Source organism: Bos indicus, chromosome X (assembly GCF_029378745.1).
Source record: "Bos indicus isolate NIAB-ARS_2022 breed Sahiwal x Tharparkar chromosome X, NIAB-ARS_B.indTharparkar_mat_pri_1.0, whole genome shotgun sequence".
Classification (NCBI taxonomy): Eukaryota; Metazoa; Chordata; class Mammalia; order Artiodactyla; family Bovidae; genus Bos; species Bos indicus.
The window spans coordinates 76751797-76776526 of record NC_091789.1 but is presented as its reverse complement, the minus strand read 5'-3'; the positions used below and the strand labels follow the sequence as shown (position 1 = coordinate 76776526).

General features: G+C 39.5%; 1 protein-coding gene across 3 annotated transcripts in view; it reads left to right on the top strand.

The window, feature by feature from the left end:
- Positions 1-10594, top strand: part of LOC139181710 (sodium/hydrogen exchanger 2-like) — an 82801-nt gene extending 72207 nt beyond the window's left edge. For all 3 annotated transcript variants that reach the window (XM_070785351.1, XM_070785348.1, XM_070785349.1), the window contains exons 9-10: positions 7988-8099; positions 9795-10594. In XM_070785351.1, coding sequence (XP_070641452.1) covers positions 7988-8099; positions 9795-9929 — 247 coding nt within the window. In that variant the 3' untranslated portion in view covers positions 9930-10594. The remainder of the gene's footprint in view (positions 1-7987; positions 8100-9794) is intronic.
- Positions 10595-24730: the final 14136 nt, after the last annotated feature.

The following is a 24730-nucleotide window of genomic DNA, read 5'->3' as shown; positions in this document are numbered from 1 at the left end:
GTATTTATGCATGTGGTGTCTGTGTTTTCATTAGTTTAGTGAAATATCACACAAAAATTACAGAATTATTTAAAGTTCTATCCTTTTAAAGTACAATCTTCTTTCCTTGCATCACTTCCTGGGAAATATGAAGAAGAACTTAGATGAAACTGAGGATGTTTGAGTAGCATAGGCTGCATTGTTTAGCAAACAGTGGTGAATAAAGCTTAATGGAATAAATTGTCTATGAAACTTCAGCTTCTAAGAGTTTAGAAATGTTGTCTATCTTTAAGAAATACATGTTTGCATTTTTATTTCATTTAAAGACTCATGTTGGGTAAAATTTACCATTAGCTTTTGTTGATTAAGGACTGAACTGAGTGTTAAAAGGTATTTAATTTTTCTTTTTTACTTTGCTGAAGAGAATAAATAGAGAAAAATATAATTTGGAGATTTATTTGCTGTAGGTCTTTAGGCAATTGTTAGGAGAGAATAGATAGATCTTGAAAAGGGAAAATAAAACATAGGAAAAGAAATAAGGAAAGAAAACTATGTTACTATGAATAATTATTAACTGTATTTGGTGTTTGAATAGGAATTGATGTTTTCCTGCATCATGAAATTTTGAGGATGGAGGAGGTTCTTTTATTAATTTTTTATAGATCTTTAAGATCCTTCAAGAATAATTTGTTTTAACAGGTATGAGGCAACTGTAGTTGTATATTTAGTCTAAGACAAAAGGATTAACTACCTTACCCTAAGGCCCATCATTCATAATCAGCAAGTGCAGATTTGACAGGAATGTATTTCATCAGTGGATAGCTCACTTCTCTATTTTACATTCAGAAGTTGAGGCCTCAATATTTAGCCATTGTTTAATAGTAATTGGCTAGAACACTATTATAGCCCTTAGATATACATGGTATGTACTGACATGGAACTATATCCAGGACATAATATTGATTAGAATTAGAATACTGAGAAATAAAAGTGTAGCATGATTACTTTTATAGAAAATATAATTTATATACCTGTATCTGTATGTGTGCATAAATAGTCTAAAAATGTGTACACCAAGAGTTAATTGTAGTTTTCCCTAAGTAATGAAATTGTTTAATTTTTGTGTTATTCTTTATATTGTTGTATATTTTTGGTTATGCATACATTAATTTTAGGGAAAAAAAACCTTAAATCCATTGAGGAAAGGAAATAGACAAAATCAAAAGCAAAACAGAACTTAAGGGAAAAAAAAAGATCCCAAACTCCACAGTGTAAGAATGGGAGTCCTCTTGGTTCCAAGCAGTTGACCAAAGTTAAGCAATGTTTTTCTCAACAATAAGTTAGCAAATAAACACTGGAATAGGATATCAAAATATAGTACAAAATAATTTTTGTGTTAAGAGATTATTAATTAGAATATAACAATTTTTTTTATTGTTGACTTTATGACTTGACTTTTTGAAGTGAACAGCACCAGATGACCTACTGAAGTATTTTCTGCTATAAAGTATTACTGATATTGTCTCAGCTGAATCTTCTATATTAAGTAGAGGTGGCTGGCTACAGGGAGGGAAAGGTAGATGGATAATAATTTTTATGCCATAAACTCTTGAATAGATCAGGCTTTGGACGTATTTAGGAATATTAACATTTTTCTTTTAAGCCAGGTACAAATAACCAAAATACAATTAAGAGCTAAACATAAATTTGATGTATTTGAATAGTATACATAGCAATTCTGATTAATTTAGGACTCTAAGTGTGAATTCTACTTTATGTAAATCTCACAAATAGACTCACATCATTGTCTGAAATGACCTCAGAAATACTGACATTTCCCTTTGAAATAGAAATATAAATCTGGCATTAATATTAGGATAAGAAGTATGCAAACTAGTAATTTATAAGTCTTTAATAAATATATTTCAGAATTTGAATGGAGACTAAAGCTTCAATTGCATAATTGTTATAAAAATATTATGTTTGTTTATATAGGAGAAGTCAACTCAGTTACTGTTAGATGGTAGCATACTTTAAAATTTCAAGCCACTTCATACCCATTAGAATGGCTGTTAAAAAAAAAAAAAAAAAAAAACAGAAAATATCAAGTATTGGACAGAAAACAACATGTGTTGGCCAGATTGTCCTGGGATTGGCACCCTGTTGGGGATATAAATGGGTGCAGCCTCTGTGGAAGATGATACAGTGATTCTTTCAAGAAATTTAAACATAGAATTACCATATGATCTAGCAATTCCACTTCTGGGTATTTACCCAAAAGAAGTGAAAGCAGAGACTTGAACAGATATTTGTACACCTTTGTTCATAACAGCATTACTTACAATAGGCAGAATGTGGAAGTGACCTAAGTGGCCGTTGATGAATGAATACACAAATTGTGGTAAATATATTATACACACACACACACACACATCTTTTAGTATTTGAACTAGCTCAACTATAATTCCATCACCTTCACTAGTTTTGTTCATAGTAATACGTCCTAAGGGCCATTTGACTTTGCACTCCAGGATGTCTGACTCTAGGTGAGTGATCACACCATCATGGTTATCTGTGTCATTCAGATCTTTTTTGTATAGTTCTTCTGTATATTCTCACCATCTCTTCTTAATATCTTCTGCTTCTGTTAGGTCCATACCATTTCTGTCCTTTATCGAGCCCATCTTTGCATGAAATATTACCTTGGTATCTCTAATTTTCTTAAAAAGAACTCTGTTTTACCCATTCTATCGTTTTCCTCTATTGCTTTACATTGATCACTTAAGGAAGGCTTTCTTATCTCTCCTTGCTATTCTTTGGAACTCTGCATTCAGATGGGTATATATTTTCTTTTCTCCTTTGCCTTTAGCTTCTCTTCTTTTCTCAGCTATTTGTAGGGCTTGCCTCCTCAGACACCCATTTTGTCTTTTTGCATTTCTTTGTCTTGGGGAAGGTTTTGATCACTGCCTCCTGTACAATGTCATTAACCTCTGTCCATAATTCTTCAGGTACTCTGTCTATCAGATCTAATCTCTTGAATCTATTTGTCACTTCCACTGTATAATCATAAGGGATTTGATTTAGGTCCTACCTGAATGATCTAGTGGTTTTCCTTACTTCCTACAATTTCAGTCTGAATTTGGCAATAGTTAATGATCTGAGCCACAGTCAGCTCCCAGTCTTGGTTTGCTGACATGAAGAGCTTCTCCATTTTCAGCTCAGTTCAGTTGAATTCAGTCACTCAGTCGTGTCTGACACTGTGACCCCATGGACTGCAGCACGCCAGGCTTCCCTGTCCATCACCAATTCCCAGAGCTTACTCAAACTCATATGCATCGAGTCAGTGACACCATCCAACCATCTCATCCTCTGTCCATCCCTTCCCCTTCTGCCTTCAGTCTTTCCCAGCACCAGAGTCTTTTCCAATAAGTCAGTTCTTCCCATCAGGTGGCCAAAGTATTGGAGCTTTAGCTTCAGCATTCAGTCCTTCCAATGAATATTCAGGACTGATTTCCTTTAGGATTTTCTAGTTGGATATCCTTGCAGACCAAGGGACTCTCAAGAGTCTTCTCCAACACCACAGTTCAAAAGCATCAATTCTTCAGTGCTCAGCTCTCTATATGTTCCAACTCTCACATCCATACATGACTACTGGAAAAAAAAACAGCTTTGACTAGACAAACCTTTGTCAGCAAGGTAACATCTCTGCTTTTTAATACTCTAAGTTTGTCATAGATTTTCTTCCAAGCAGCAATCTTTTTTAGTTTCGTGACTGCAGTCACAATCTGCAGTAATTATGGAGCCCAAGAAAATAAAGTCTGTCACTGTTTCCATTGTTTCCCCATCTATTTGCCAGGAAGTGATGGGACTGGATGCCATAAGTTTAGTTTTTTGAATGTTAAGTTTTATGCCAGCATTTTCACTCTCCTCTTTCACCTTCTTCAAGAGTCTCTTAAGTTCCTCTTCACTTTCTGGCTTAAGAATGGTGTCATTTGCATATCTGAGGCTATTTATATTCCTCCCAGTGATCTTGATTCCAGCTTGTGCTTCATCCAAGCCTGGCATTTCACACGATATATTCTTCATGTAAGTTAAATAAGCAAGGTGACAATAGAGCCTTCATGTACTCCTTTCCCAATTTGGAACCAGTCTGTTGTCCCATGTCCGGTTATAAAAGTTGATCCTTGACCTCCATATAGATTTCTCATGAGGCAGGTAAGGTGGTCTGCTATTCCCATCTATTTAAGAATTTTCCACAGTTTGTTTTTATCAGTACAATGAAAGGATTTGGCATAGTCAAATAAAGCAGAAATAGATGTTTTTATGGAATTATCTTGCTTTTTCTATGATCCATTGGATGTTGACAACTTGATCTCTGGTTCCTCTGCCTTTCTTAAATCCAGCTTGAACATCTGGAAGTTTTTGGTTCATGTACTGTTGAAGACTAGCTTGGAGAATTTTGAGTATTATTTTGCTAGAGTGTGAGATGAGCACAATTGTGTGGTAGCTTGAACAAACTTTGACATTGCCTTTCTTTGGGATTGAAGTGAAAACTGACCTTTTCCAGTCCTATGGCCACTGCTGAGTTTTCCAAATGTGCTGGCATATTGAGTGCAGCAGTTTAAAAGCATCATCTTTTAGGATTTGAAATAGCTCAACTGGAATTCCATCACCTCCACTAGCTTTGTTCGTAGTGACACTTCCTGAGGCCCACTTGACTTTGTGCTCCAGGATGTCTGGCTCTAGGTGAGTGATTTCACCATCGTGGTTATCTGTGTCATTAAGAACTTTTTTGTGTAGTTCTGTGTATTCTTGCCATCTGTTCTTAATATTTCTTCATTTCTGCTATAAGGTTGGTGTCATCTGCATATCTGAGGTTAGAATATAATCAATAGGATTTCAGCATTAACCATTTGGTGATGTCCAAGTTTTCTCTTGTGTTGTTGGAAGAGAGTATTTTCTATGACCAGTGTGTTCTCTTGGCAAAATCCTTTTAGCCTTTGACCTGTTTCATTTTGTATTCCAGGCCAAACTTTCCTGTTACTCCAGGTATCTCTTGACATCCTACTTTTGCATTCCAGTCCACTATGATGAAAAGGACACCTTTTTTGGTGTTGGTTCTAGAAGGTCTTGTAGGTCATCATAGGGCTGTTAGCTTTTTTAACATTAGTGTTTGGGGCATAGTCTTGGATTATGGTGATATTGAATGGTTTGCCTGGAAATGAACAGGGATCATTCTGTCATTCTTGAGATTGCAACCAAGTACTGCATCTCAGAATCTTTTGTTGACTATGAAGGCTACTCCATTTCCTCTAAGGGATTCTTGCCCACAATAGTATATATAATGGTCATCTGAATTAAATTTGCCCATTCTGGTCCACTGTAATTCACTGATTCCTAAAATATCAGTGTTCAGTCTTGCCATCTCCTGTTTGACCACTTCCAATTTATCTTTATTCATGACCTAACATTGCAGGTTCCTATGCGATATTGTTCTTTACATCATAGAACTTTACTTCCATCACCAGTCACCTTCACAACTGGGATGGTTTTTGCTTTGGTCCCATGTTTTCATTCTTCCTGGAGTTATTTCTCCACTCTTCAGTTCAGTTCATTCATTCAGTCGTGTCTCACTCTTTGCAACCCCATGGACTGCAGCATGTCAGGCTTCCTTGTCCATTACCAACTCCCAGAGCTTGCTCAAAATCATGTCCATCGAGTCGGTCATACCATCCACCCATTTCATCCTCTGTTGTCCCCTTCACTCCCCCTTCAATCTTTCCCAGTATCAGGATCTTTTCCAGTGAGTCAGTTCTTCACATCAGATATCCAAAGTACTGAAGTTTCAGCCTCAGCATCAGTGCTTCCAATGAATATTCAGGATTGATTTCCTTTAGGATTGACTGGTTTGATCTCCTTGTAGTCCAAGGGACTCTCAAGAGTCTTCTCCAACACCACAGTCCAAAAGCATCAATTTTTCAGTACTCAGCTTTTTTTTATAGTCCAGCTCTCACATCCATACATGACTACTTGACAAACCATAGCTTTCCAGTAGTAAATTGGCCACCTACCCACTTGGGGAGTTCATCTTTTAGTGTCATATATTTTTGGCTTTTCATACTGTTCATGGGGTTCCCAAGGTAAGAATATCGAAGTGCTTTGCCATTCCCTTCTCCAGTGGACCACATTTTGTAAGAATTCTCCACCATGACCTGTCTGTCTTGGGTGGCTCTACACGATATGGCTCATATTTCATTGAGTTAGACAAGGCTGTGATCCATGTGATCAGTTTGGTTATTTTTTTGTGATTGTGATTTTCATTCTATCTGTCCTCTGAATGGATAAGAATAAGAGGCTTGTAGAAGCTTCCAGATGGGATGGACTGATGTGGGGAAATCTGGGTCTTGTTCTGATGGGCGAGACCATGCTCAGTAAATCTTTAATTCAATTTTCTGTTGATGGACAGGGCTGTGTTCCCTCCTATTGTTTGGCCTGAGGCAAAACTGTGGTAGGGGTAATAGCGATATCCTTCAAAGAACTTATGCCATCATTGTTATATTCAGTGCCCCTGACCCCATGGCAGGCCTCTGTTGACCCATGCCACCACTGGAGACTCCTGCACACTCATAGGCAAGCCACACTCAATCTCTGAGGTCACTGCTTCTTTCTCCTGGGCCCTGGTGTGAACAAGGTTTTGTTTGTGTCCTCCAAGAGTCTGTTTCCCCAGTGCTGTAGAAGTTCTGTATCAAATCCCACTGGCCTTCAAAGACAAATTCCCTGTGACTTCTCATCCCTTTGTCAGATCCCCAGGTTGGGAAATCTGTTGTGTGTCCTAGTACTTTTATAACAGTGAGAGAGCTTCTTTGATATAATTGTTTTCCAGTTTGTGGGCCATCTGCTCAATGGTTCTATGGTGAGGCTAATGGCGACCTTCTCCAGAGGACTTATTCCATATGCTATGCCTCCCAGGCCTGCTGCAGCCAGAGATTCCACCCTTGTGACAGGCCACTGCTGATCCATGTCCCTGCAGGAGACACTGACACACTCAAAGGCAGGTCTGGCTCAGTCTCTATGGGGTCTACAGTTCCTGATGTGCACAAGGTTTTGTTTGTGCCCTCCAAGTGTTTCTGGCAAATATGGGGTTCTATTCTAAATGCAATTTTGTCCCTTCTACAGTCTTGTTGGGGCTTCTCCTTTGCTCTTGGACATGGGGTATCTTTTTTTGGTGTGGTCCAACAATCTCCTGTCCATAATTATTCAGTAGTGATTCTGGAGTTCTCACAGAAGATGAGCGCACATCCCTCTACACCATCATGGGTACCTAAAATAGGCAAATTCATAGACAGAAAGTAGAATGGTGGTTCCAAGAGCTAGAGAAAGGTGGGAATCAGGAGTTATTGTTTAATGGGTACAGACTGTCAGCTGGGAAAGATGAAAAAGTTCAAATGATAAATGGTGGTGATTGTTGTAAGAGCTGTGAATATATTTAATGCTACTGAACTACTTAAAATGGAAATTAAAAAAAAGCCTCAAAGCCATTTGAAATGCTACTGTGAAACGGCATAATTCTAATGGCTAGCCTCAGTTATCATAATTAAATTGATCTGCAGTTTTCCTTGAATAATGAGTGAATAAGCACTTTATTAAAGTCATTTTGAAGAATCACTGTCAGCAATTTATACATACTTGTTTGGTTGTGTATAGAGTGAACATGGGTATGGATTATAAAAATTTTAGTACTCACAAACAGAACTGTCCTTTGAAATATTTTTAGCCTGATATTGAGATAAACTGACTTAGAAGTAGAAAGTCCCTGAATGTCTGAATTTGCTACCCTTAAAGTTCAGATTTCTTCTTTTCAGTGAGTCTCCCTCTCCATCCCAGCCTCAATTAGTCTTTCAGACCATCTTTGTAATGCATGTATTGGTATTTTAGCTTTTATGAATGCATTTATGAAAATGTATTTATATGGTGATTGCCTATAATGAATCCAGGTATCTTTTTTCAGCCGCCGTCATGGAACAGCCAAGTCAGTCCCATCCCCAGCACCTCAGGATCAAGACATTATGGACAATATTCAAGATCTACTGGCTACAAACCTTTATAGGATCAGGAGAATGGTAAGATTGTTATTCGGTATATACTACTTTATTCATCACAGAAACGGAATAAATCTATATACACTTTGTTTTATAATTTCAAATGAACTTTCCCCCCATATATGTCACAGAAATGTTAGCAGGGTAAATAAAATGACAAATCAGTGTTTCAGTCACTCAAACTTGTTACTCATAGGAAAGTCCTGTAACATTTTCTATTTAATTGCCAGTTTTTTTAAGGAAACTCCATACTTCTTCCATAGTGGCTGTATCAACTTACAGTCCCATCAGCAGTGCAAGAAGGTTCCCTTTTCTCCACACTGACTCCAGCACTTGTTGTTTGTGGATTTTTTTGAGGATGGCCATTCAGACCAGTGTGAACTGTTACCTCATTGTAATTTTGATTTGCATTTCTCTAATAATGAGTGATATTGAGCATCTCTTCATGTGTTTATTAGCCATCTGTGTGTCTTTTTTGGAGAAATCTGTTTAGGTCTTTTGCCCACTTCTTGATTGGGTTGTTTGTTTTTCTCATATTCAGTTGTATGAGCTGTGTGTGTATTTTGTAAATTAATCTTTCATCAGTTGTTTCATTTGCTATTATTTTCCCCCATTCTGAGGGTTGTCATTTCACCTTGTTTATAGTTTCTTTTGCTGTGCAAAAGTTTTTAAATTTAATTAGGTCCCACTTGTTTATTTTTGTTTTTATTTCCATTTATCTAGGAGGTGTGTCATAAAAGATCTTGCTATGCTTTATGTCATACAGTGTTCTGCCTATATTTTCTTCTAAGGGTTTTATAGTTTCTGGTCTTACATTTAGTTATTTAATCCATTTTGAGTTTATCCTTGTGTATGGTGTAAGAAAATGTTCTAATTTCAGTCGTTTACACATAGTTATCTGGTTCTCCCAGCACCACTTATTGAAAGCAAAGAAGTGTTAGTTGATCATTTGTGTCTGACTCTTTGCGATCACACAAACTGTAGTCCACCAGGCTCCTCTATCCATGGAATTCTCCAGGAAAGAATACTGGAGTGGTTTGCCATTACTTACCTGATTTCATACAACACTACAGTGCTACAGTCATCAAGACACTGGCACAAAAACAGAATTATAGACCAATGGAACAAGATGGAAAACACAGAGACAAACCCATACACCTACGGGCACATTATCTTTGTATATTATTGCCTCCTTTGTCAAAGATAAAGTTCCCATAGGTGTGTGGATTTATCTCTGGGTTTTCTATCTTGATCCATTGATCTATACTTATGTTTTTGTGCCAGTACCATACTGTCTTGATGACTGTTTCTTTGTAGTATAGTCTGAAATCAACTAAGTTGATTCCTCCAGCTCCATTCCTCTTTCTCAAGATATTCGAGGTCTTTTGTGTTTCCATTCAAATTGTGAAATTGTTTTGTTCTAGTTCTGTGAAAAATGCCATTGGTAATTTGATAGGGATTGCATTGAATCTGTAGATTTTATTTGGTAGTATAGTCATTTTCACAGTATGGATCCTTCCAACCCAGGACCATGAAATATCCCTCCATCTGTTTTGTTGTCTTTGATTTCTTTGATTAATATCTTATAGTTTTCTATATGCAACTCTTTTGTCTCCTTAGATAGGCTTATTCCTAGGTATTATATTATTTTTGTTACAATGGTATATTTATACCTTTATATCCTTTCATTTTGCTAAATATGAAAATTTCTTCCAGTGCCCACGTCTGATCAGGCAACTCATCCAGCTAACTCACTCAGTGCTGAAGTCCTACCTTCACTCCCTGACTGACAGCAGAATCCTGTCGTCAATTCTGACATACCGTGGAGCACTACTAGGAGTCAATATTTGACTACAGATGTTCATTTCATTTTGAAGTACTCATTTCAGTTTGAAGAACCATTCATTTCCATTTGAAGGACTCCCATTAGCACTTCTTATAGACCAGGTCTGATGGTGACAAACTCCAATTTTTGTTTATTTTAGAAAGATATTTATCTCTCCTCTTTTTGAAGAACAGTTTTGTCATTTACAGTATATGTATTTTGTGGTTATTTTCCTTTCAATACTTTGATTTATTATTCCACTTTCTCCTGGCCTGCAAGATTTTTGCAGAGAAAAATGTATATATACTATTAGTGGCTTTCCTAAATTTGTGATGTGTCATTTTTCTCATGTTATTTTAAAAATTCTCTCTTTGTCTTTGACAATTTAATAATAATGTTTCTTATATAGACCTTTTCAGGTTTAACATATTTGGGGGTTCATCTGAATATGAATGTCCATTATCTCTCAATATTTATATATTTCAGCCATTATTTTATCTTACAATAGCTTATTTTATTAAGCTTTTATCCCTTTTCTTATTTACTTCTGGTACTCCTATTGTGCATATATTGATTTACTTGATGGTTTCTGAAAGTCTCATAGGCTTTCTTCATTATTTTTCCTCTTGTTCCTCTGATTATGTAATTTGAAATGAATTGGGTTCAAGTTCACGATTTTTTTTTTTTTTTTTTGCTTGAATGAAATTGATATATGAAGCTTGGTATTGAAATTTTCTCTTCAGTAATTATTCAGCTCTTGGATTTCTGTATCCAACCCCCCCCTCCCCCCCCCCCCCCCGGAAGGCTATTATTGAACCACGCAGAGACGCTGGTATTCTTGGTTTCCGGAGGAGAGGAATTCAATCCAGGGCCAGAAACGAGGCTTGATCGCTCAGAGCTTTTGTGGAAGAAAGTTTTATTAAAGTATAAATGAGATAGAGAAAGCTGACATAGGCATCAGAAGGGGGCAGAAAGAGTACCCCTTGCTAGTGTTAGCAATGGAATTATATACTCTCTACTCCCATAATTTACATTTTAAGATAACAGGATTAGCCAGAAGGTTGTTTTCCAGAGACTGTCCTCAAGCAGGATACATTATTGTTATACAGTCCTAAGGAATGTAGAGGGGAAAAAAAAAAAGTTTGTCCTTTCTTCTTCGTTGAGAAGTCCAGACCCCTCTCTCCTTGGGGACCCCTAGACTTCTTATCAACCTACCTAAGAAATAACTCTCTCATACTCCCTTCTCTTTTAGGAGAATTATGTTGCCAAGGGAAAGGGGGGTCATTCTCATTCCATAACTGCTTCTGAGCTGATAAGGGGCATTGTCCCTAAATTGGTGAGGCAACATATTCTCCTAACCCTCATATTGAGGGTCTCTCATCCAGGGGCCCCAAGTAATAGTTGGAGGAGGGTGTGGCACTCATAGGAGCTTGGACAACCATTTGTAACTTAAAAGTTTTTAGACGGTTAGAAAACTCCATTATACAGTTACAGATGTAAGGCAAAATAGTCATTAAACCAAGTTAAAATCAAAATGAAAAGTCACATTATGTCCATAGTTACATCAGTCCATCTTAAGGTTGTTAGATGTCATCAGTTTAAGAAAAGGCATCACATGTGATTGTTGTCGAAGATATTTGCAGACTTGGAGAAAGTCTTTTCCTTGAAGTGGAGATGTCCACCACAGGAAGCCTTCCACTGATGAAGAGGGGAGTGCTCCACAGACCCAGCAGTTAGACCGATTGTGGAATGCAGTGTAGGAGTGAGCCCAGGACAAGAAGGCATTTTCTTAAGGATCAAATGGCAGACTCAGGATTTTTGGAGTCAGCAGAAGTAGGCTCACATAGATTATCAGGCCCATCTGAAAAGTACAAAGTCAGAGCACAGAAAGTAAAGACATAAAATGAAGTTACTTAGTTCTGGTCAGGGTGCCACCTCTTAACTCGAGTGTGATGTACCCAAGAATCAATTCCTGGCACTTTGACAGCTGTGGGAGAAGAAAGAATAACCTGCTAAGGGCCTTCCCAGAGGGGCTCAAACGACAGGCCCCCAGACCCCAATGATTTTATGAGGAACTCGGTTCCTTGCTCAAATAGAGGCTTGCGTGACTCAGAGGCTGGGTCAGGAGTCATCTCCCAGAGTTCTGTTAATGCCTGTTGTAAAGCTGAGAGCTGAGTGACATAACTAGTTAATTCCAAGGCTTCAGGGTCTATAACCATGTTTATGCATAAGAATGGCCTTCCATAAATACATTCAAAGGGGGACAGTTCGAGCCCTCATTAAAGCTATGGGTAGGACTTTAATCCAAATGTCTTGCATCTATTTAATTAATTTGTGCAGATGTCTTTTGATAATGTCATTAGCTTTTTCAATCTTTTTTGAGGATTGGGGTCTCCAGGAACACGGTAAGTGATATTTTATTCCTAGAGCTTTAGACACCCCCTGAGTTAGACCAGCTTTAAAGGCAGAGCTTTTGTCATTCTGAAGGCTCTGTGGCAGCTCAAACCTGGGGATAACTTCATGGATTAAAATCTTTATAACCTCCTTAGCCTGTTCACTACTACAGGGAAAAAGCCTCAATCCATCCAGTAAAAGTATCCACCCAAACTTGTAAGCAAGAATATCCATTAGGTTTTGGCATATGAGTAAAATCAATTTCACAGTCCTCTTCAGGATATTTTCCACTTTGTTGTAATCCAGATTTTGCTAGCTTTTCAGTCCTTGGGTTATTTTTCTGACAAACCTCACACTTTTTGATAATGTTCTTTAAAGTATTATTATATTTTTACCTTCAAACAAATGAGAAGCCATCTGGTAAGTACTCACTGCACCCAAATGAAAACTCTGGTGTAAACCCTTAAGAATTTTCCATTGAGCATTTTCAGGAATTATTAATCATCCATCCTTGGACTGTAACCATCCTTTATCAGTCATCGTTGCTCCTCTTTTCTCATATCTTTCTGATTCTCCGTCAGTATATTGTGGTTTTTCCTGTTCCACAGGACCTGTCCAGATCAAAGGTGTCTGTAGTGAAGGGGTTTTGAAAAGTGCTGCTTTTCTGGCTTGACAGTCAACCAGCTGATTACCTTTGGCTACTTTACTCCCATCTCAGTTGTGTCCTTTGCAATGCATAACAGCTATTTCTTTAGGACAATATATAGCAGTTAAAAGTCTCTCGATCTCTCTGAAATGTTTAATAGGTTCTCCTGTTGTTGTTTTAAACTGTCTTTCTTTCCATATTGCAGCATGAACATGTAAAGTCAAATAAGCATACTTAGAATCAGTGTAGATATTTACCCACTGCCCTTTGCTTAACTCTAGAGCTTGGGTCAGAGACACAAGCTCTGCTAACTGAGCACTGGTTCCCTGGGGAGAGATTTTGCTTCTTAAACCTGCTCAGCAGTCACCACGATGTAACCTGCTTTACGCTTTCCATCCCAAACAAAAGAACTGTCATCTGTAAATATTTTCATGTCAGGATTGTCTAATGGGGTATCCATTAGATCTTCCCGAGCTGCATGGTTTAAAGTTAGGAATTGGGAACAATCGTGATCAGGTGTTTCATTTTCCTTCTCAGAAAGGAAAGTGGCAGGATTTAAATTCCCACAAAGTTTAAGCTTAGTTACTCGTCCTTCTAACAACAATGACTGATATTTAAGAAGCCTACTGTCTGTCATCCAAATATTAACCTTAGAATTTAAGATTCCACTCACATCATGAGAAGTCAGTACAGTAAGGTTTCATCCATTAATTATTTTTAAAGCTTCAGGTGCTAATAAAACTGCTTCCCCAATTACTCTTAGACAATGGGGCCACCCAAGTGAAATTGCATCCAATTCTCTGCTTAGATAAGCAATAGGTTGCTGGTGAGGCTCTCGGGGCTGTGTCAAAACTCCCAAGGCCACACCTTTTCTTTCAGTGACAAATTAAATTCTGACCCTGTGGACAGCTCAGAGCAGAAGCTCGCAGCGGAGCAGTCTGAAGAACCTTAAAATCCTTTTGAGTATCTGGAGGCCAAACCAGTTTGTCGGTTTGGGCCTGCTAAGTTTCAACTATAAGTTTATATAAAGGCCAGGCAAGTTCCACATAACCCGGAATCCAAATGCAACAGTAACCTATGATTCCCCAAAATCCTCTCAGTTGTCTTAAAGTCATAGGTAGGGGATGATTTAGTATAGGTTTAATTCTCTGGGGCCTGGGGCCCTACTCCCTTCTGATATGATTAGGCCCAGATATCTAACAGATTGTTGACAAAGCTGAGCCTTTTCTCTTGATGCCTTGTAACTGCAGCCTGCCAGAAAATTTAAGAAGTCTTCTGAGGCTCATGAACAAGCTTCCTCTGTCTCAGCACAGAGCAAAATATCATCTACATATTGTAACACCACTGCTTTGGAGCTATGAAATTTTGTAGATCCCATGACAAACTTTATCCAAATAAGTGAGGACTGTCACGAAATCCCTGGGGCAAAAGTGTCCAGGTTTACTGAGAAGCTGGCTGTGTAGGGTCCTCAAAGGCAAATAGAAACTGACTTTCATCCACCAAAGGCACTGAATAGAAGGCATCTTTTAAATCAATTATTGAGAAATATTTGGCTCATTCAGGAACTTCAGACAATAGAGTGTAAGGATTAGGCACCATAGGGTGTAAAGGAGCTACAGCCTCATTTATTATTTGTAAATCTTGGACCAGTCTCCATTTAACATTTGATTATTTTTTATATCCAAAATAGAAGTGTTATATGGACTGTTATAGGGAATTAATAGTCCCTGCTCCTTTAAATTTTCGATGTTGGGTTTTAACCCTTCCTTAACCTCAGGTTTCAGTGGATACTGCTTCTTATGTGGAAATAAGTGTGTGTCTTTGAGTGTGGCAACTACAGGAATAGCATTTTCTGCTCAACCCACAGTTTTTCTATCAGCCCACACTCTAGGATTTACATTTTGTTCAATTAAAGAGAGAGAAAGGGAAGGCTCCATATTCATGAAAACAGAGGCATGGACCTTACTCAGTATATCTCTCCCCAAAAGGGGTGACAAGACTCTGACACGATCAAACACTCATGTTAAAATAGCACAGAGTAAGTCACAACTTACAGAAGAACGGAAATAATAACTCTTGGCTTGTCCAGACAGTCCCATTACATAAGCAGATCCGAAAGAAAGTGGGCCAGGGGCTTCAGTAAGGATGGAGTAAGCTGCCCCAGTGTCTAAAAGGAAATCGACAGATTGGCCCCCTACAGTTATTAATATGCAGGGTTCCTCAGGTGTAATTGGGATGGGAGCTTGTGTTAGGAAGCCCAGGCACCTTCAGTCCTGATTGTCTTGAGAGTCCGACCCCTGAAACCTATGCCTCTGGGGTCAGTCTCCTCCAGTGTGGTCCCTTGGAGACCAGACATGGAGCCGGGGAAGCTTGGATGCCTGAGGACAATCTCACTTGAGGTGACCCTCCTTTCCACAGTAATAGCAAGCCCATCCCTTTTCACCTGAGTCCCTCTGGGCATTTTTCTCAGGCTGTTTAAGAACGGTTTTCATAGCCTTTGCAAGGGCTTCCGCCTGTTCCTTTGTCTTTTTCTGCCTTTCTTTCTTTTCCTCATATTCCCTACCACAATAGACTGTCTGAGCCAGTTGTAACAGATTATCTAAAGACTGATTTGGTCCATACGCCCATTTTAATAGCTTATGGTGGATATCTGGAGCCAACTGAGTGAGAAATCTAACCTTTAAGATCACTTTTCCCTCTTCACTTTCAGGATCAATCTCAGTGAATCAGCGAAGGGCTTCTCTCAGTCTATCTAGGAATTTATCAGGAACTTCCTTCTCCTCCTGTTCTATGTCTGCCAATTTGCCATAGTTTAAAGACTTAGCACACACTTGCCTGAGTCCTTCAAGAATACATCTGCACAATGACTCTGATCCCATCTTCCTTTAGCTGTGCTGTAGTCCCAGTTTGGTTCTGTAGTTGGGACTGCCTGATTCCCAGTGGGGAGGGTGGCTATCTTATCCTCCCTCTTCCCTACTGATTCATTACCAAGCCATTTATCTCCATAAGCAACTACTTTTCCCAGAACTTGAGTCTTTGAGTTGGGAGTCAGTGTTTGTCCCAAGATATAGATCACATCTTTCCAAGTAAGGTCATAAAGCAAAGTAACACCTTTAGAGGTGAGGACCCAGCTCTAATATTTAGAGCTCTAAATATAAGCTCTAATATATTTTTCTTGGTCCTCTAAATAGTCTCTCAGATCCTCCTTGATTCTTTGTATTTCTTGATAAGAAAAAGGCTTATTAATTCTCATAGACTGATTATTTCTCCTTGTGGGTGCTTCATGAAGAGGCAACAGCTTGTGTGGCTGTTCCTCAGTCTCTCTGGCTGCTCTGCGCATATGACCCCAGGGATAGATTGGAGAAACCTGCTTTTCTTTATCTGTCTCCTGTCCTTCATCTCATCTAGCAAAGTAGGAGGACAGGAGGGAGCTGAAGGAGTCACACCCAAATCTATATCCTTAGGACATAAGTCTGGCACACTTCGCAGAGAGAAAAAGGACAACACATATGCTACTTCTACCCATTTCCCTTGTTTTCTACAGAACCAGTCTAATTGTAAAACAGTTATACTTAAGAGACCCACCAACCGGCCACCCGCGGCAGTGTAGTATCACATAGGAAGACCAAGCGTGTCTTCTTTAAGCTCTGGAGATCAAATCTATCCCAGTTTTTCAGGATACAGTTCAAAGGAGTGAGGCTGGAGTTGTTAGCTCCCATCTGTAAGAGAGAAAAAAAGTGACCAGCGCCCTCTTTCTACTGAAGGTGTCACTCCCTGCTCTAGATGGGGGTGTAGACAGACTTTACACCAAAGCTTTTCTTTCCTGGTCGGACTTAGTCTGTCCCTTACCGACGCAGGCGACATACATGTCCCTCCTGGTACTACCACTGAGAGGGGGTGGGGATGCACCAGGGGTAGACCTGATGGCATCCCTGACTGACGTCCAGCTCCTCACCATTAAAACCTTGCTTGCCTCTGATGCCACCCTGGGTGCAATCAGAGTAACTTTCCGGAATGCCTCCCAAGACAAGACTGCTGGGGGAAACATTTTCATCACCTGAATGCACAACCCTAAGTATATGCCTGACCACAATAAGATCAATATGAACATAAAACCGAGATGTTCCTTCCAAGCATCACCACACCAGTATAAGAGTCTCCTCTGGTCCACTAAGAGCCAGTGTTACCAAAGGGGGGAAAAAATCATTGTAGTTCCAATCTGAGTAACCTTTAACCTCAGAGATGCTCTTGGAGCTAGAGCTCAATCTGTCTTCCAAACTTTCTATGCCTAGTGAGGCTAAGCGCTTCCTGATTACCAATCCAAATTTGGGACCTAAGTCATAGTACACAGTAACAGCATAAATCACAAGTCCCTTGCAAGTCTACTAATCTGACAGATAAGGTTAGTACTTCTATTTCCCAAGGAGTTATGAAATGGTAAAAGAAACTGAAAAGTTTGACTGAGAAAGGAGAGTTTGGTCCACATGCTTTGCCCATTTCTGGTCGGTCCCCAAAGGAGACTTAATGTGTCTCTTGACATTGACAGGCCGGTATAAACCCCTGACAGGTTTCTTCCATAAGCTGTATGAGGTCACCGCGGAACTACAGAGCAGGGTTCCTCACTTGCTTCGTGCAGGGCATTTCATTCATTCATGCAAGCACACCACAGAGTTATTAAAGTACAGCAGAAAATGTGTTCGCAAGCAGAACAAAGAATTAGAGTTCCAAGCATCCTTACCTTGTCCTGAAGAATCCCGGATGAGCCCACAAGATGAAAGGTTGTTGTTGAACCATGCAAAGATGCTGGGATTCTTGGCCCCCAGAGGAGAGGAATTCAATCCAGGGCCAGAGACGAGGCTTGATCACTCAGAGCTTTTGTGGAATAAAGTTTTATTAAAGTATAAAGGAGATAGAGAAAGCTTCTGACATAGGCATCAGAAGAGGGCAGAAAGAGTACCCCTTTGCTAGTGTTAGCAATGGAATTATATACTGTCTAATTAGTTATTACAGTGAATCCAAAGAATGTCTGGAGGTTGTAAAGACCTCAGTAGACCTACTCCCATAATTTACATTTTAAGATAACAGGATTAGCCAGAAGGTTTTTTCCCCAAAGACTGTTCTCAAGCAGGATACATTATTGTTATATAATCCTAAGGAAAGTAGACAGAGAAAAAAAAAGTTTGTCCTTTCTTCCTTGTTGAGAAGTCCAGACCCCTCTCTCCTTGGGGACTCCTAGACTTCTTATCAACCTGCCTAGGAAATGACTCTCTCACCTTGCCATGGTTTCTTTTCTTTACAGAAATTTTCATTTAGAACTGTTCATGTGTTGTTTTTCCTGTGTTCTTTTAGTTCACTGAACTTTGTCAGGTAGTTCATTGACATCCATTTCTGTAGGGTTATTTGTTGGAGCCTTATTAGTTTCCTTTGGTAATATCATGTTTCCCTGATTCTTTGTGATCCTTGAGTTGCCTTTTGTACATTTGAAGATATGATCCCCTCGTCTAGTTTACAGGCTGACTTCAAGAGAACAACACAGTCATTAATCAGTAGAGACTTGGATTCTGGGAATGTCAACTGACTATGTCCATAAACAGGCAATGTCTTCTTTCGGGGTCTGCTAGTAGCTGAGAATTGCTGTCAGTTTCTGTGGATCTGATGGGCCTGTTGCTAGAATCTGTGCTCAGATGTTGACTCCTAACAGCACTTCATGATATGTCAGAGTTGTTGATAGGATTATACCATCAGTCAGGGGCTGAAGGCAGGACTTCAAGGTTAGGTGAGTTAGCTAGATGAGTTGCCTGATCAGGTGTGGCCACTGGCAGAGCTCCATGAATGGGTAAGCACTGTGGATAGGCAGAGCCTACTGACTGGGCTCTGTACCCAAAAGGGGCTAGTTGGGCTCTAGAGTTGCACTGGGTCAACTGGCAGGCTCTGGGCTTTGCTGATGCCACACTTAGTGTTCCATGGTCAGGCAGGGGTGGTTGGCTTAGTTCCAAATTTATGTGCAGCAGACTGGATTGACTGCAGTTTAATGGGTCAGCCTATAGGGACAATGTTGTATAAGGCTGCAGGTGGTACTCGATTGTTGGGCTAAGCTACTGGAAACTTCTTTTGGGCAGATCTGGGTGGCACTGTTCTGTGGTTAGATGAGGTGGCTGTTAGCAGCTGTCATCTTGCCATATAGCTGTCAGAGACTGCAGAATGACTTTTCAGATATGTGCATTTTTTTTCCTGCTGAGATTCCCCTGCCCTGTTTTACTTTTTTTCTAGGTGTCTCCAAGTAGTCTGCTGCTGCTGCTAAGTCGCTTCAGACGTGTCCGACTCTGTGCGACCCCATAGACAGCAGCCCACCAGACTTCTCCGTCCCTAGGATTCTCCAGGCAAGAACACTGGAGTGGGTTGCCATTTCCTTCTCCAATGCATGAAAATTAAAAGTGAAAGTAAAGTCGCTCAGTTGTATCCTACTCTTAGCGACCCCATGGACTGCAGCCTACCAGGCTTCTTCGTCCATGAATTTTCCAGGCAAGAGTACTGGAGTGGGGTGCCATTGCCTTCTCCGTAGTCTACCTGTGCTAAATCCTCCAGTGTTCTGCATGAACAGAAATGGGCCTCTGAGGCATTTCCCTCAAAATTAACAAAGTTCAAAGTCCACTTCAGTTTCTCTTTTCCTCACTGGAAAAATTACAAACATTATATATACTTAGAAATGTGCTATGCTGATTTTGTGGAAGAACAATGTGAAAAAACACAGAATAACTGTACAAAAAAGATCTTCATGACCCAGATAATCACGATGGTGTGATCACTGACCTAGAGCCAGACATCTTGGAATGTGAAGTCAAGTGGGCCTTAGAAAGCATCACTACGAATAAAGTTAGTGGAGGTGATGGAATTCCAGTGGAGCTATTCCAAATCGTGAAAGATGATGTGGTGAAAGTGCTGCAGTCAATATGCCAGCAAATTTGGAAAACTCAGCAGTGGCCACAGGACTGGAAAAGATCAGTTTTCATTCCAATGCCAAAGAATGCTCAAACTACCACACAATTGCACTCATCTCACACGCTAGTAAAGAAAAGCTCAAAATTCTTCAAGCCAGAATTCAGCAATATGTGAACCATGAACTTCCTGATGTTCAAGCTGGTTTTAGAAAAGGCAGAGGAACCAGAGATCAAATTGTCAACATCTGCTGGATCATGGAAAAAGCAAGAGAGTTCCAGGAAAACATCTATTTCTGCTTTATTGACTATGCCAAAGCCTTTGACTGTGTGGATCACAACGAACTGTGGAAAATTCTGAAAGAGATGGGAATACCAGACCACCTGATCTGCCTCTTGAAAAATTTGTATGCAGGTCAGGAAGCAACAGTTAGAACTCGACATGGAACAACAGACTGGTTCCAAATAGGAAAAGGAGTGCATCAATGTCATATATTGTCACCCTGCTTATTCAACTTATATGCAAAGTACATCATGAGAAATGCTGGACTGGAAGAAACACAAGCTGGAATCAAGATTGCCGGGAGAAATATCAATAACCTCAGATATGCAGATGACACCACTCTATGGAAGAAAGTGAAGAGGAACTAAAATGCCTCTTGATGAAAGTGAAAGAGGAGAGTGAAAAAGTTGGCTTAAAAGCTCAACATTCAGAAAACAAAGATCATGGCATCCAGTTCCATCACTTCATGGGAAATAGATGGGGAAACAGTGGAAACAGTGTCAGACATTATTTTTCTGGGCTCCGAAATCACTGCAGATGGTAACTGCAGCCATGAAATTAAAAGATGCTTACTCCTTAGAAGAAAAGTTATGACCAACCTAGATAGCATATTGAAAAGCAGAGACATTACTTTGCCAACAAAGGTCCGTCTAGTCAAGGCTATGGTTTTTCCAGTGGTCATGTATGGATGTGAGATTTGGACTATGAAGAAGGCTGAGCGCCGAAGATCTGATGGTTTTGAACTGTGGTGTTGGAGAAGACTCTTGAGAGTCCCTTGGACTGCAAGGAGATGCAACCAGTCCATTCTAAAGGAGATCAGTCCTGGGTGTTCACTGGAAGGATTGATGCTGAAGCTGAAGCTCCAGTGCTGTGGCCACTTCGTGCAAAGCGTTGACTCATTGGAAAAGACTCTGATGCTGGGGCAAGAGGAGAAGGAGACAACAGAGGGTGAGATGGCTGGATGGCATCACTGACTCGATGGACTTGAGTCTCGGTGAACTCTGGAAGTTGATGATGGAAAGGGAGGCCTGGCGTGCTGCGATTCATGGGGTCGCAAAGAGTCAGACACGACTGAGCGACTGGACTGAACTGAACTGAATGTGAAAAAAAGTAGAACTCCTAAAAAAGTAAAACTTTTTTCCTTACCCTCTTTGGATGCATTTTTTTCCCTAATTTTTTTGTGTTCTACTAGAGTGTTGTAACCTTTCCCCTGGAATTTGGAATTCTCACAAAGGCATTCTCCTCTGTGGATATCTAAAAATTGGTGTTTCTGTACTAGGGATGTCCTTTTCTGCCATCTTTGCTGGCATCACTCCAGGATGGAATGCTTTATCATTGTGAAATGACCCATCTTATTTCAGGCTCCTCTCCCTGCATGAGGGCATGGGGGCTCTCTCAAGGCAATTAGCTGAGGCAATTTCAAGCCTTATCGCCTTAGTTGCCCATTTTACTGGCTTCACTCTCTTCCATAGCTTTATTTAGTGTTTTACTCATCTTTTTATTTTTTTCCAATTTGTTGTTTTTCAATCTCTAAGTCGTGTCCAACTCTTTGGAAGCACCTGACCTGCAGTACACCAGGCTTCTCAGTCCTTCACTATCTTTAAGAGTTTGCTCAAACTCATCTCCACTGAATCAATGATGCTATTGGACCATCTCATGCTCTGCCACCCTCTTCTCCTTTTATCTTCAGTGTTTCTCAGCATCAGGGTCTTTTCCATTGAGTCAGCTCTTCCAGTCAGGTAGCCAAAGTTTTGGAGCTTCAACTTCAGCATCAGTCCTTCTAATGAATATTCAGGGTTGATTTCCTTTAGGATCGACTGGTATGATTTTGCAGTTCAAGGAACTTGCAAGAGTTTTCTCCAGCACCATAATTCAAAAGCATCTATTCTTCAGCAGTCACCCTTCATTATTATTTAGTCACTCTAAATCTCACATCTGTACATAGCGGCTGGAAAAACCATAGCTTTAAATATAGTAACCTTTGTCAAGAAAGTGATATCTCTGCTTTTTAATATGCTGTCTAGGTTTGTCATAGTTTTTCTTCTTTTAATTTCATGGCTGCACTCACCATTTGCAGTGATTTTGGAGCTCAAGAAAATCTGTCACTGCTTCCACTTTTTCACCTTTTATTTTTCATGAAGTAATGGGACCAGATGGTGTGATCTTAGTTTTTTGGAATGTTGAGTTTTGAGCCAGGTTTTTCACTCTCCTCTTTCACCCTCACCAAGAGACTTTTCAGTTCCTTTCTATTTTCTGCCATAAGGGTGGTTTCATCTGTGTATCTGAGGTTATTGATATTTCTCCCTGCAATCTTGATTCCAACTTGTGATTCATTCAGTCCAGCATTTCACATGATATAATCTGCATGAAAGTGAAAGTGTTAGTCCCTCAGTAGTGTCTAACTCTTTGTGACTCCATGGACTATAGCCTGCTAGGGTACTCTCTCCATGAGATTCTCCAGGCAAGAGTACTGGAGTGGGTTGCCATTTTCTTCTCCAGGGGATCTTCCTGACCCAGAGATCAAACCAGGGTGTCCTACATCTCAGGTGGATTCGTTACCCACTGAACCACCATGAAAACCCTGTCCTACTGTACTCTGCACAGAAGTTAAATAATCAGGGTGACAATATACAGCATTGTCATACTTCATTGGAGCCAGTCTGCTTTTCCATGTCTGGTTCTCATTGTTGCTTCTTGAAATTCACACAAGTTTCTCAGGAAATAGGTAAGGTGGTCTGGTATTCCCATCTCTTTAAAATTTTTCCACAGTTTTTTTTTTTTTTTTTTTTTTTTTGTGATTCACAGAAAGTCTTTAGCATATTAGCATATTCCATGAAACAGAAGTAGATACTCTTCTGGAATTCCCTTGCTTTCTCTACGATCCAATGGATGTTGGCAATTTGATCTCTGGTTTCTCTGCCTTTTCTAAAGCCAACTTGTACATCTTGATTCTTGGTTCACATACTTCTGAAGCCTAGTTTGAAGGATTTTGAGCATAAACTTACCACCATGTGAAACGAGTGCAGTTGTATGGTAGTCTAAACATTCTTTGACCTTACCCTTCTTTGGAATTGGCATGAAAATTGACCTTTTCTGGTCCTGTGGCCACTGCTGAGTTTTCTAAATTTTTTGGCATATTGAGTGCATTTTCACAACATCATCTTTTAGGATTTGAAGTAGTTTAGCTGAAATTCCATCACCTCCACTAGCTTTGTTTATAGTAATGCTTCCTCAGGCTCACTTGACTTCACACTCCAGGATGTCTGGTGATAGGTGAATGACCACACCATAGTGGTTATCTGGGTCATCAAGCCCTTGTTTGTATAGTTTTGTGTATTCTTGCCATCTCTTAATCTCTTCTGCTTCTGTTTCTGCTATAGTTTTTTCTATTGGTTTGCTTCAGGAGACAGGATAAATATGATCTCTGTTACTCTATCTTGACTGGAACTCAGTTTTGTTTTCAATTTTTCTTCTTTTAAAAAATTACATAAAATATTTTTAGTGCAACTGTTCAATGTATAGTGCAGGATACATTCAGATAAGTCTAGCTTTCATCACTATTTCCTCCTACATTGCTTTTTTCTTCCATCTAAAGGTAATGGGTTTTTAATTAGAGGTAGTTTGTATTCATTTTTTTTTTCCTTTGTGAAAAAGTAAAAAAAAAATATTTTCTAAAGGTGATCTAATTCAGTCACCAAAATTGGGACACATACTCAGTTTCAAAAGTATCATCAAAATCTCTAAAATGTGATTATAAAGTAAACATTGTTTGTTGTTGCTGTTGTTCAGTTACTCAGTTGTGTCCAACTCTGTGATGCCATTGACTGCAGCACAACAGGCTTCCCTGTTCTTCTCTATTTTCCAGAGTTGGCTCAAAGTCATATCCACTGAGTCAGTGATGCCATCCAACCATCTCATCCTCTATCAAACCCTTCTCCTACTGACCTCAGTCTTTCCCAGAATCAGGGTCTTTTCCAATGAGTTGGCTCTTCATATCAAGTGGCCAAAGTATTGGAGTTCCAACTTTAGCATCAGTCTTTCCAATGAATATTCAGGACTGATTTCCTTTAGGTTTTGATCTTCTTGCCTGTCCAAGGAACTCTCAAGAGTCTTCTCCAGAACCACAGCTTGAAAGTATCAATTCATCGGTCCTCATGCATCTTTATGGTCCAACTTTCACATCCATGCCTGACTACTGGAAAAAACCATAGCTTTGACCATATGAACCTTTGTTGACAATGTGAGGTCTATGCTTTCTAATACACTGTCTAGGTTTGTCACAGCTTTTCTTCCAAGGAGCAAGTATTTTTTAAATTTCATGGCTGCAGTTGTCATCTGCAGTGATTTTGGAGCCCAAGAAAATAAAATCTTTCACTGTTTCTATTGTTTCTCCATCTATTTGCCATGAAGTTATGTGAAGGGATGCTGTGATATTAGTTATTTGAATGTTGAGTTTTAAGCCAGCTTTGTCACTCTCCTCTTTCACCTTCATCAAGAAGTTGATGAACAGTTGAAATGTAGTTTAAATGAGATTAAATGTAATATTTTGTTCTGTTACATTTTTACAAT